Source organism: Glycine soja, chromosome 5, assembly GCF_004193775.1.
Source record: "Glycine soja cultivar W05 chromosome 5, ASM419377v2, whole genome shotgun sequence".
In the NCBI taxonomy this organism is placed as follows: Eukaryota; Viridiplantae; Streptophyta; class Magnoliopsida; order Fabales; family Fabaceae; genus Glycine; species Glycine soja.
Window position 1 is genome coordinate 31,033,191 of NC_041006.1, and position 14,157 is coordinate 31,047,347.

Here is a 14,157-nt window from a genome sequence, read left to right on the forward strand (position 1 = left end):
CACAGCTGTAAATGCATGTCCGTAAGTGGGAACTTGCCCCTCACATCTGGTGAAAAATTTGTGGCGTTTTGCTGTTCTCTGGTCCTCTTTGTCTTTCATATCATCTTACTTGTTATACTCATCAGGGTTCTGTTCTATTCTGATGCTTCTCCTTTCGAACAATTATTATACAATCTCGGGTTGTTGTTTGTTTGAGTAGGGGCTCGCCAACCCAAGGACAAGTGTTTCCCTTTTCGGGGCTCCTCCTTTTTCTTGCACTTCTGCATTTTTTTTTCTCATTTGTCTTTCCATGTTCCATCACTTCAACAATATAAACAAATCTTGCCAAAATATATATTGCTTCCTATTAGTTGTTAGTTACTGATCTTCACTTCATCCCGTTTCGTCCATTCCCTCAGTTACCATAATCCTCTTTGTCTTATGTCTCTCTTTTTTCTCTTTCTTTTTTTTTACCCCTCCACCCTATAATTAGAACCAAATTGCATTTTCTCTTGCTTGAGTTGAGTTCTCTTTCATTACACCATAACCTTTCCAACCTTACAAAATTTTCATACTTTTCCTTCTCCCTAAAATGGGTTTTGATCATTATGTCATTTGTGGTCAAAGACTTGGCTTCGTTGGCATTTGTCTTTTGTTTCTGATTATTTCAAGCTTGATTCAGAAGGGTTTGGTTATTGAAGGTATATGAGCAATCTTTAAGGCTTCCAAGTGCCAAGTATGTAGAAACCAACTCTAACTAACTATAACATTTTTCTCTTTGTTCTAACAGGTAGAAAGACTCAAAAACTAAGTCATTTTCACCAGGTAAAATTTGGTTTCCCTGTAAAATGTTTCATGTTAATTTGCTTGAAACAAGAAAATACTAATTTTTACCTGGAATTTATGATTTATGCAGACCGTAAATGAGGATAAAATTATGCTGAGGCCACGAATAGGCTCAAGGCCACCAAAATGTGAGAGAAGGTGTAGGTCATGTGAGCACTGTGAAGCAATTCAGGTACCCACAAACCCCCAAGCGCAAAACCGAAAGAAAAACTCTTCAAAGTTTTCTTCAATTGCATATGCCAGGGTAGGTGGCAGTTCCAACTACAAGCCCATGAGTTGGAAGTGCAAATGTGGGAACCTCATTTTCAACCCCTGAATCCAATTGTACCAACATTTAGTTCATTTATATATAATCAAGGATATCAATTTGGCAATTCTGTACATGATTATTAGACACTCTTAAGTGATTCTTTCTTTGGAACAAGCTCTCATCTAATTTATTTTGTACTTAATTATATCATAGCCCCCAGATGCTATCTTTTTCATAGCTTTATTCTGTTCTAAATATTAAACAGATCGTTGGCAGCTTTAACTCTATTGCATGGTTGTTTTAAGTAATTATTTAAGTTATCAACTGGCAAATAGCATTAAATAATTAAACATGGTTGATTTATTGTGTTAATTATTTCCAACATTTTGGGTACTATTGAAATGCAAATGGGGTGTGCTATATTAACTTTGAGCAGAAGAATAAAAGAAGAATTAGATATTATAAGTTGATTTTTTTTATAAAAAAAAAAAAATCACCTAACATGTCTCAGCAATGACCAAGTGGATTAATGTCTACAAGCAGTAGTACACTTGATTTTGAAAACCCAATGCCACATTGCCATGCCCTGCTGTTCTCTCTTGTTTTTAGTTTTGCATTTCTGATTGAGAAATTTTGTTGTCAGTACTTTCTGATAGCATAGCAGCCACCCCCCTGCAATGTGTAACCAGAGGAAGCAACAGATAAAAGAAATTGACATGTTAACCTTTGATTGTCCTCTTGATTTTCGTATTTTTATCTGAAACGTGAAAAAAGATTGAATTTTTACTTCTTACTAGTTGTCCTTAGCTAGCATTGAGTTGCTTTCATGGTTCATCTGCACCGTCACATGCCCTTGATTTAGAATGGATAATATATGATATATATGTATTTATCTTGTGGGTGACCACTACCTCTATCATCCACTCGAAGAACTTTTGAACAAATACAAGATCAACCACTTTACAGTTTAGACTATAATGTTATTCACCTAAACAAATTATAACCTCCTATGGCCCATTCTTGGTTAAATTTTTTGGCAAAATACTTATAAATACATTGTAACTTGACCAAATATTTACAAGAGTTTAATTTTTTTTTATCTGTAAAAATAAAAAAACATATACTAAAGAGTTTACAATAACTCATATTTTGCTCATATTTTGTCCAACTAATTAAGTTAAACTTTTCATTATAAAATTTTAATCTATATATAATATGGGTTTAAGAAAATTTATACACATAAAGTATGTTTGGATAGCACATAAAAATTAATTCTCTCTCACAAAATCACGGTAATATTATAAAAAAATAATTATTTATTGTGTTTCTTTTACTTTAAAAAATAATGAGCATAAACCTAATTCAAACTCACTCTACATTGATGAATAGGACAACAAGGTAACTTTTTCCATAAATGTTTTACCAATGTAATGCCATTATGAATAGCATATAGGCTGGCTTACAGACACCAGGCACCTGATCATTAGTCACTGAAGGGAAGCAGAGGATCTCCTCAAATCATAACCTAAGACAAGTGATATTCAAAGCCAATTTTTATGGCTTTTCCAATAACGTGCTAATGAACTTCTGTGTGCGATAATGATGTTTTATTATTATTAAAATTTGAAACTAAACCCAAGTTGGGATTCTACCACTCAAATGACAAGACGATAAAAAAAAAAAAAGTCAGATGATACAATGTAGTTACCATTTTGTATGCCGTTGATCGTTGCATCAATTGTAAGGGTGCAGGAGATTAACTAGTGCTATTTTTGAATAAGGTAAAAGTTTACAGGTTTTTCCCGTTTCACATTTTTGGCCTTATAAACGTGAAACAGAACGGGGTCCCTTGTTATTATTAGAAATGTTTGACATTAAAATGAAAGAAAAAAAAAAGATTATGACAAAAGGTAGATGGGATACTGCTCTGTCCCGTCATTCCTAGTTCTTACATCCTATCATGCTGAATCTCAGATTTAATATTTTTTTTTTTCTTTTCTGAAGACATGACTACACGAATAACACGATAGATAGTAGTGTTTCTTTTCCCTCAAAATAATACAAGTTATTAATTAAAAAGGATAAAAATAGGTCGGGAGTCAGGATCAATAACTTGATCGATTTGCAGCAGGCTTTATTAACAAAAAATGTCAATGCTTTATATCATCTATAAAGTTGTGTTAAAAATGGATAGAGTATAATTTTCCTTCATAATAAATCAACCAATTTTTACATTGACAATAAAAAATTATTATAAATATTATGCAAATCAATAAATATACTATAGAAACTGTAATTGGATAATAATAATAATAAATTACACTGCAATATTTTAATTGAATTTACAATAATCAAATGAAAGAAAATTATGAAGAAAAAAATTAGTAATATTAGCAAATAGCTTTTCGGTATACTTTTATCAATAGACTATTTATTGTATCATAGGTAGGATTCATAACCAATAAGGTTGGATCTAATGAAATATTTTTTCAATGAATGTTTAAATTTTTACTAGATAATCTTGAATCACCACTTGGTTCATGGTCCTGATCAACTAGACATGTAATGTTTGTTTGTTTGAAGCAAATTTGGTATCATGAGACACAACAAAATGTAATATTATGGAGACAGTTTGGGCGTTGAATGTGGTTCAACGCATTCTCAAACACAGTCATAATTAAATGTTATTAATTGTTTTTCATAAAATTAAAAAACTTAAATACTTGTGACATATATATACGTTGGTTGGGATTATGGACAAGTCCAAAACCAACTAATAATTTCTCCCACTAGGAAAGGTGTCCGAGTATCGGACTGTGTCTTAAATATGGAAAGAAAAAAAGTTCTATGGTTGGAACTTGGGCTAGAATGGTCTTCTAATTTTAAAAATTAACCTTTTGCAGTAATTGGTTCTATATTGTCAATAGACACCTTTTTCCTTTTGCATAAATATGAACTACAGCAGTATTGATATTGAAAAATACGTTTGTCGATCATGAAGTAAATTAGAACCCAATATAGCATCGAAAAAAAAATTAGAACCCAATATAATATCCATAGCTTCTTTTCTGTGAGCATAACTTCATGGAAAAAAGCTGAGCAAGCAATATCGACATAGATCAATGCTATAGTTTAGTAACTATAAATATTAAATAGGTCTAGTTTGAGAGACACGGATAACTTTGGTGGATATCTAAAAAAATTCCAATGCCGTCACATGTACAAAATCAATATATGTTAAAACTTTTGATTCAACAACTTAAGGACCTAATGAAAGACTAACCAATTAACAAAGGAAACTATACAAGGACAGAATGATGATAAAGTCGTTGTAAATTTGAAATTTCTATCCTAGGAAAATCGTTAAAAGCTAGGAATTAAAAGAGACATTATGAAAATGCCAAGGAAAATGACTACAGAAAGAACAGAAGCTTTGCGTTAAAGGTGAATAACAATTCTGTTATCCTAGAATTGAACACTCATACCATTTTACCTTAATGTAGGGTCACTAAGTTTAGATCAAAGAATATGTGAGAGTACACTAACACTGGGGTGGTGGCAGAAGAAATCACGTGACGGTGAGAGATGGGAGCCCCTACGAAGATAGTAGTGTATGTTTGATATGCAAATAAAAAAATTGCTACCAAGTAAATTCAATGAATAAAAATAAAAATCATAATTCTTAAACAAAATCACTTTTTCTTCAAAAATCATTTTTCACCCAATTTTCAAATATGTACTTATTTATCCTTCCTAGACTCAGAAAAGATAAAAGAGAATGTTGGTGCAAAGGTGAAGACTGAGTGAACTGAAAAGCTGAGGGATCACGTGAACAAAAAAATTAAAAGGGATTCTGATTCTTTTATCATGCATGCCTTTTACTTCAAGTTTTTTTGTGCTGTAAATATCAGCATTCAGCAACAACACGGTTATGATTTATGAAGTTGCCCCATCCCTGTGGCGTGGAAAAAGAAAAACTAGTCACAACTGTAACAAAACAAGGGATTTATCTTTTCTGTTGTTCTTTTTTGTGCTATTATTGTGTTATTCTTTTAAAAAATACAATTTTAAAAATTTTAAAAATTAAATATTATTATTAAATATTAATATAATTAATCTTATTTTTATGAAAGATAATAGAGAAGTCAAATTTTAAAACAAGTCACACTAACTCAAGTTCCAATCTGATGCTGATGGGCCTGAACCTGACGCATCGTCAGAGAGTGAGTGATAAAGCTACATGAATCATTGTGTAACGCCTTTGTCAGGGGGTTTTCTCCACGCACGTCCTTGTTAATTTGGATGCATTTTATTGGCTCTTGCTAAATACACCTCACTGTTTCTTCTCATTAAATTTTTTTATTACCCTTTTAACCCTATTTCTTGTTTCTACACACCCCCACGAATGTGTTCTTCCTTTAAACCTAGCATTCACACATTACAATCCCTGGCACTGCGTCGAGAGAATAACCGTCAGGCAAAACTTTAACTGAAATATAACTCAGAGATACGAGAAAGACTAGTGTCAGGCTCAATCATTGACAATTTTGCAATCTATGTTAGTCCGGCAAAATTATGTCATGGCCAAAATCAATATGTTTTGCAAGCTTTTTCTAATCTATTAATATTGCCCTTGTCAACATTTTGACAAGTCTAAACCCAAAAACTTTCTGAGATCACAACAAACTGAAAGAGGATTCTTAACAGCTAATGCATGCATGTGTTAACCTCTGATAACTCAAATAAGTTACACTGGCTATCGAACACTACCATAAGATCATCATGTTCTCATCACAATGTACACACTAGTGTCGTATTAAACATACTTAATTTGAGAAACCTGTTTTTCACAAGTAGAGCTATTTTCAACAAGGTACATGACAATGAAGCGAGGTTATAATGTAAATTACTTTTATTTTAATTGTGGCATTTATCTACGAAAACAACATCAACATCGATCAACATAAAGCAAGCTGTAAGCATGCATGAAGTTAAACTACGGAAAGTCGATCACAGCAATACAGCATGGTATAGTTTAGCTCCTCGGATACATCAATATAGCAAACATTTATAGAAGACAATTAATGGTGTACAGAAAAATTATTCTTCAAGTTACAAAACAATGGTTGCAGCCAGAAGTCCTGTCTGACACAACAGAAGTAATAATTTGATGCTATCACATTCCCTTTTTCTCCCTCGCACCCTCTCCAAAAAAATGAAGGGAAAAAAAATTAGATCTATTAACAAAATTGGCCATTCAATTAGAGACAAATGGGGAGTGTTTTGGTTGGTTGAAAAATAAAAGAATTCAATGTGTGAATGAATACTATTTGCGACCTGGACAATTATATCGGGTTTTTTTTTTTTTTTTGCTGAATTATTATATCAGGTTATTATAAGTAATAAAAGTTTTAAAATGAAAATAATTAAAACAACTTCATTTTAATTTATTGCTTTTGTGTCACTTTCATTTCATATGCATTTTAACAACTTTTTTCTCTATCAATATTCTCCCACAAGACTAATCTTTTAAGACATTATAAAGTACTAAAATAGATACCTCTCTACCTACATTTGTTTTTTATACCATACAGGTAAATCTGATAATCAAACCTAAGACTATATATATATCGAAAAATCTGAACTCCTTCAATTCAAACTACACATGCTTGCGTTCTAACAATTAATTTAATTTCGAATGTCATTTATTTTAATAATAGAATTTATTTTCAAGTATCATTCTATTTTTTCATTATTTACCTATTTCGTTGCATAATTCTATTATTAGTTAGTATTTATTAAGTGTTTTTTTACTGAAGTACTCATTAAATTCACCATCCTTTACTTTCAATTTTTCCTTGACTGGCTCGCTTGTCTATGCTTATGTTTAAAGAACCATCTTCTCCTCTTATTGATAATAAAATTAGTTTTTGCAAAATTTGAATTTTTTAAAAAAAGAAATTGAAATAAGGGAATCATACTCAATTTCTAAGTAGAAGTAGTTTTCCAATTAAAAAAAAAACATCAATTCCAAGAAATCAGTTAAAAATCCAACATAAATCTTATTAGAGATTGGACCTTATATAGTCTATTCCTGTAGACCAATCTCATTGGGCTTAAGAAGCAAATTAACATTGTCTATTTAACACTGCCTACCCACTTGGGCAAACCCGGACCACGGCACAAAAATATACCTAATTTTGGTGGTGGGGAGGGCATGTGTTTTCCACTAAAAAATAAAGACGATTATAAGCAAAACGTTTGAACAGCACTCTTACTGAAACATAAAGAGCAACAAAGTTTGAATTCTGAAAGAAAATCAAGATCCACAGCAGAAAGAAGTTAGTAGTAATTTACTACAACGCAATCGTCTAATACGCTAGCTGTCACAGACTCTCAAGACATTAACCACATACTATCACATAAGAAAAGTATTATGAGTTATCAGGTTAATATTTTGTCATCAAACATTTGATATAGCATAATTTTCAGCTGATTACTTAGGTAGCAGCCAGTAGGTTCATTTCATAGATGAGTATACTTAAAATGGTTTTAACATCTCAAAAATAATTTATAACTATTTTTTTAATAAATTTATTAACTTTTAAATAATTATCTTAAAAATCAAATTATTATAATTTCTAACTAATGCACGCATATTAAACATCATTACTAATTTCATAAATGAAAATAAAGAATCTTATCTTTTTAAGCATATAACCGTATGAGAACATTTAGTAAAGGAGAAATTTTTACTTTTTCAAGAATCTTGAAAATTTTAGTTTCTCAAATTTAATACATATTTTTAAGAAATATATTCCCAAAAAGCTATGATTCTTGAGAATTGTTTTTAACTCACATTCCGCAAAAACATTTGGGTGGTAGAGGGGAGTGGGAATCATATTTTCTCAAATTTAATTTTTGTTTTACTATAGTAAAAATATTATATTTTTCTTATTAAATTATTTAATGTGATAAATAATTAAAATTACTAGTAAAATATTACATAACTTTTTTATTTCTATAAAATTTATTTAAAGATTTTTAATGGTGAATCAATAAATTTTCTTTATTTCAAGAAAATATTATTTCCAAGATTCACGATTTTCAGGTCGTGGAAAAAAAATTCTCCTACCAAACACCCTTTTAAGAGTTTTTTTTATATCCATGATATTGATATCTATATTAAAAACACTTATCAGTTTTAATAAAAAAAAATTCTTTTAATCATAATTTTTCAAAAATAAGTCTCAAATTTAATATTTTGATTAAGAGAACGAAATTCAATATCATTCAAATCAACGTTTTAATAAAATATAATAATAATTTGGATTGTATGTATGAAAAACATTTGTTAAAATAAATCAATTCCTTAAATGATGTTTTGTATTTTAAAGAATTAGTCTTTAGTTTTCAAATGAAAATACCCGAAATTAAAAAAAAAAAAAAAAAACAAAAACTGGCGGTTATCCAGACACTGCACCACATAAACCGGTTTGCGTCACGGCGGAGGTGGGTTGATTTTGCCAGCTGGCGGCGGAGACTGGAAGCAACCAGCTTCGATTTCAACCCTATCTTACTGCTTTGGCAAAGTGAGAAACATGAAACATTAGTATTTTATTTTAACATAATTACTTGGTATGTTGATTGAATCGGACGGTTGGAAGAGCGTCACCGACATCATCAACGGTCGAGATTCGCGGAACGTCACGTGTCGGATTTGGATCCACCAAGTGCCTAGTGCTTTCCCCCCTGTACGCATGAGGTGGTCCTTATTTTACCCAAAGACACCGTCGGTTTAGACTCAATCTTAAGTTTCTTTTAACTTTGAGTGACAAAACAGTTAAACAAAATTAACCTATCTTATATAGTATCTTACATAATATATTATATAACTACCAGTGCAAACAAATACTCCGTGTATTTGGAAATTATCTATATATAGAGAGAGAGTTAGGTGTAACTTTTGAAAGATGTAATTTTTTATTACAGGTTAAAATAAAAATATTATAATAATTGAGGATAAAAATGCTAAAAAATGATAAGATGATTATTTTTTTTATAATAGTTATAGATTATAGATATAATAATATAAATTTTGTGTTTCAGATCCGTTGTTGAGTTACTATAAATAAGTGAGAGATGCCTGATATTGCCATTTGCCAGTTTTTCAGTGTCAAATTATTGTTAAATCTGCTTTCCATTCCTGTTGCGGGGAAGGGATCAGATCCAGTGAGAAAAAAACTCCAAAAAACAGGTTTTTTTTTGTGATCTCTTATTCATTCCCAGAGCTAAGGAAGAGCATGCTATGCAACTACCTTTTGTAAGCACTGTCTCATCCCAGAAAAAAAGGACGAATCTTTGTTGAATACTAAGTATCTCAGTTTCCTTCGGGTATGTATGCATGTAATGTCATGTGTGTGCTTTTACCATTTGTAATATATGCCAACTTAGTTGTGATGTTGTTTAGAGAAACCATTCTTGATCTGGGTACATGTGTGAATGCGTTTTGAGTGCGTGTAATACATTATCATTTGTTTTATTTTTGTTTCTGGTCACACGTTCTTTTGTTGATCTAGATTTGGTTCCCGGATATCAGTATGTTATGTTGCTATTTTTATCTTCCTCTGCTAATAATTTGAAATTAGGATGTGTGTGGTGTTTATATGATTTGTTGAAGAGTAGGTTGCAGATGTGGCCTTGTATTTTATAAGCATTGTGTAATTTAATATCACTAGTAGAACTGATAAAAATATTACTTTGTTTATAATACATAGGTCAAACTTTAAATTTGTATCTTTTTTTCTTCCTTTGCCTAGTTCTTTCTTATCAGTTGTGCTGTTGAGTTTCTATTTGTGAATTTGAGAGTCCCTTATAGAGTTTAATCTTCATATGATCAGGTTATATTGGAAAGAAGTAAAATTTGGAGAGTGAGGAATTTCCAGAATGTTCAGGTTATCTCCCCGGAGGAGCCAAAGATCCAAAGGCTTCAAGGTGAAGCATGCTCTACAGTTATGTGTTCTGCTTGGAGTTTGTATCTGGCTGATTTACCAACTCAAACACTCTAATGAGAAGAAATCGTCCTATGTAGAAAGCACAAAAACTACCAGTGAGGTTGTCAAGTTTGGGAGGAAGGACCTCCATCCTCGCGCGGAGGAAACTTCTGTGGTAGATGCAAGGCACAAGGAAGAGGACGAGGAGGAAGAACAACAAGAAAATAAGCAAGAAGAGCAACACAAACTAGATGATGTTAATGGTGTGCAAGATGAGGTCCTAAAGCATGAGCAGAATGACAATGAAGAGAATTCTGAGCATAGACAGGATTCGGTAGACCAAGAAACTGAAGAAAATTCTGAAAATGTAACGACACAAGTGGAAGGCGAACAGCATAATGAGAAATTTGGTGAAGAGAATGACAATATAGACAACAAGGAGAATGAGGAGAACAAAAGTGAAGGGGAGGACAAGGAAACTGGAGAGAATAAAGAAGAAAAGATTGAGCAGGAGAATGACAATATGGATAACAAGGAGAGTGACAATACAGTGAAGGAGAATGAAGTGGAGAACAAAGAAACTGAAGAAACTAAAGAAGAGAAGAATCAGCAAGAGAATGAAGAGGTGAAGCAGAATGAAACTGAAGGGATGGACAATGGGGAGGAAAATCATGAGAAAGATAGTAAAGAAATAACAGATGAGAGCAATCAAAGAGAAGCTGAGAGAGAAGAACATGACAAGATTCAGGAAGGGACTTCATCTGAGAATCAAGTTCAGGATGGGGGGAAAAATGAGGAAGAGCATAGAGAGGAAAATTATGCAGGAGATAATGCCTCTAGTGCTGTAGACAATAAATCACAGGACGCCTCAGATGAAAGTTCCAAGACAGAAGAAGAATCTGACAAAAAGGAAAAGAATGAGTTTGAGTTGGAGTCTCAGAAAAATGGTACTGAAACTACAGAAGTGGCTGATTCTACTGCCACAACAAACAGCCAAGGAAATGAAAATGATGCTGAAAATCAGACACAGTCAGAGAATGATTCACAGAAAAGTGTTATGTTGGAGTCAGAATCACAGCAGCAAGAGCAGAATGACTCCACAAAGGATGGTGTAGAAACTCATAGAACTGAAGCATCTGAAAATGAAAATAACCCCAAGGTAGAAGACTCCAGTGCACAGAGTACGACCCAAAAAACTGAAGATTCTTCTTCTAACTCAGATGCCTGGAAGGATTCTGCAACGAACGGTGAATACAAGGACACCTCGAGTAATTCGGCTCAGGATGAAAACATCAACAACAATTCTGTCCAAGAAGGAAATGCTGCATCATCCAATAATGACAACAAAGATGCTAGCCAAGATGTTCAACTCACTTCCTCTGATACTTCTTCAGAACAAAAGAAAGATGAATCTGCGAATATGGAAACTAACACTGGCTCTGCGCAGAATGACAATGTAAACTCTGATCAAAGCAACACAAACAGTGATGGAAGTGCTAATGACAAAAAAGATGCTAGCCAATCCGATACTTCATCTGAACAAAACAAAGAGGGATCCTCAAACTCAGATAACAGCAACGATGCTAACCAGAATGGCTCTAACAGCAATGAAAATGCAAATGACAATGAGAATGATAGTCAGGAAGCACAAAACAATGCTGATGCGGGACAGGGTGACAATGAGGTCACTGTTGAGAGTAAGACGAGTGAAAATGAAGGTGGTGCTCAGAATGAAACTGCGGAGTCACAAAAAGAAGAAGAATCTGCACACTTTGATGGAGATAGCAATTCTAACTCCAATGATCAAGGAAGTTCTGATCATTCAATCACTCGGGAGGATAAAGAATCTCGCGTGGATTTGGGAACTCTACCACAATCCAATGCAGAAAACAATAACATTGAGGTTACTGCTGAAGAGTGATGATTCAGATTTAGAATAATTGTATCAAGCTTTTTTTGATCCTACTACTTTTTTCTATTTTTGTTGAGCCATGTATTGTTTCTTTAGTTGGCTATTATGCTATCAAGTTTTTTTGTTTAAACAGGGTCAGATTAAGAATTTAGAAAGACTTAGAGTTCTATTTGTATAAATCATTTGCTATTATTCATATGTAACCTGAACCCTTTTATGGAAGCAATAATTATCACGTTTAAAATATCATCAAAGCAAATTTCCTTCTGTTATTAGTATTGACCTTTTTCTTATTATAGACTTTTCAAAGGTTAGTGAATCAAAATTTAAATCACGAGTCGCTTGGTAATTTGAGTCATGAATCATTAATCGTGTCAAATTATAGGATTTAGAGACAGTAAAAAATGGTTTGGAATATATCATATAAATGATGTAGTGTTTAATGTAATAGTTTTGAACTGTAAAGTGATCAAAAGTCGTACAAAATAAAATGATAAATCATTGTGGAGTGTGTTAAGCATTTATTTATAAATGGAGAAAAAGAGTTATGTATTGATTTATATCTTTATTTAATCATAAATCATTATGTAGGATAAGTTTGTTAACTTTCACAATATTAATTTAAAAGTTATATAATAGTAATTTGTGATTAAATAATAATATAAAATTATATTTTAAAGTGTGAGTACATAGTTTTATTTTCTCATTTGAGTTCTGAACACTCCAATATTGTTCTGTTTTTTCAAACGATCAATTAATGAGTTTATTATGCTTTTTACATCTCCCAAAATATGGAAAGGAAATCGGAAAATTCTTCCCCACGAGACATTACTGCTTATAACAATAGCTGGTGTAAAGAGAACGAGTTTTCACCTTACGTTGGCTTTCATATCATGAAGGAACATCGAGTCACTTGTCATGGACTTAACACTCATCCATTTCTTACATCTTTTTGAAATTTGGACTTCTTTTATCTTTGTTTTCATTTTTGTCTTTTCTTGCTTTCATGACTTGGTTGAGTCTGTTGATATTTTTGACAATTGACACTAACACAAATGTGATTATATATTGATATTTGAGTCAAAAATCAGAAAGAGTTCAATTGCAGACAACAACGGACAAGCTAGGCAGTTCGTCTTTCTCTAACTGCACCTCTACAACTAACAGAATAGAAGGATGATGGAGCTACCATAACGGCTGCATGCTAAAATGTCAAATTTTATCAGTATAGTAATTTTTTAATTTTTAAATGATTGGTATAGTAATGTTAGTATTGCCTGTTATTTGCAAGATACTGAAAAGATAACACCAATGACACATGTCACAACAGTTATCAGTTAGGATGTTAATTTAATCTCTATTAACTTAATCTCTATTCTTTTGATGAGTTAGTGGAATGATCAGTTTTCCATTTTACAGTGAGATTATTTCCATCTTCATATATAGCTTACAGCAATTTCTACGTTCAAGTAGTATCTCTGTATAAACTGCTAACTCATTTGAAATGGTATTTTATGAAACATACACACTACACAGGTTGTATTGTCCTGCTATCCTTTTATACAAAGCCCATCATCTCACCATTGGAAATATTGAAATTGTTCATCTTTGGGTTTCTTATGTGTCCATGCCAAATTCCAGTCAATAAAATTTTTATCTTTAACACACCATTTACTGAAGTAAAAAGATAAATAAAATTCTTTGGTCAAGAGTTCTCAGACTTTATGAAGAGAAGAGACATCTAAAATATTTAGTGACAGTTGCTATTAGACATCAAATTTGGTGGAAAGCAGATTAAAAAAAATGTACAATAGAACTTTTTAAAAAACTATATAATACATTCCTACATTGCTCACTAAATTAAATTAAAACTGTAAGACTTCAGATAAAATAAATACATCACTTGCTCACTTCAAAAATACAAATTTAATAATGACGGAAAATTATAGTAGCATAAAAAATTACTTCCATGTCCAGATGTTAAAATGACTGGTAACATTTACCGCAATTAAATTTTTAATAATTTGAATCTTCCTTCATTTACTAAAATGAATTCCTTAACTTTAAAATCGAAACAATAGCTAAGATCGTCTTGAGGACGGGTCATCCTAAATACTTATTCCCAAAAACACGCACAATCGAAACAACGAAAACTAACGAGATGAGACATGATAAAA

The 14,157-nt window shown here is 32.0% G+C and overlaps 2 protein-coding genes across 3 annotated transcripts; both read left to right on the plus strand.

Moving 5' to 3' along the window:
• On the plus strand, positions 1–1,272 carry LOC114411506 (EPIDERMAL PATTERNING FACTOR-like protein 2). Its single transcript, XM_028375162.1, has 3 exons — positions 1–680; positions 770–804; positions 896–1,272. Exons 1-3 carry the CDS (start codon positions 572–574, stop codon positions 1,139–1,141), a joined length of 390 nt encoding a protein of 129 aa, XP_028230963.1. The 5' UTR covers positions 1–571; the 3' UTR covers positions 1,142–1,272.
• Positions 1,273–9,115: 7,843 nt separating this feature from the next.
• LOC114412513 (uncharacterized protein DDB_G0290685-like) lies at positions 9,116–12,239 on the plus strand. 2 transcript variants are annotated; one of them, XM_028376441.1, is made up of 2 exons: positions 9,116–9,469; positions 9,976–12,239. In XM_028376441.1, exon 2 carries the CDS (start codon positions 10,022–10,024, stop codon positions 11,987–11,989), a length of 1,968 nt encoding a protein of 655 aa, XP_028232242.1. In that variant the 5' UTR covers positions 9,116–9,469; positions 9,976–10,021; the 3' UTR covers positions 11,990–12,239. The 2 variants fall into 2 exon arrangements, with proteins under 2 accessions (XP_028232242.1, XP_028232243.1); XM_028376442.1 differs by having other exon boundaries at positions 9,218–9,398.
• The last annotated feature ends 1,918 nt before the right edge of the window (positions 12,240–14,157 follow it).

Excerpts from the sequence above, each read along its gene's own strand:
- LOC114411506 (XM_028375162.1), top strand. The coding sequence starts at position 572 with ATGGGTTTTGATCATTATGTCATTTGTGGTCAAAGACTTGGCTTCGTT. Across the intron at positions 681-769 it reads GAAGGGTTTGGTTATTGAAG|GTAGAAAGACTCAAAAACTA; the intron begins GTATATGAGCAA and ends TTGTTCTAACAG. Across the intron at positions 805-895 it reads AACTAAGTCATTTTCACCAG|ACCGTAAATGAGGATAAAAT; the intron begins GTAAAATTTGGT and ends TGATTTATGCAG.
- LOC114412513 (XM_028376441.1), top strand. The coding sequence starts at position 10,022 with ATGTTCAGGTTATCTCCCCGGAGGAGCCAAAGATCCAAAGGCTTCAAG.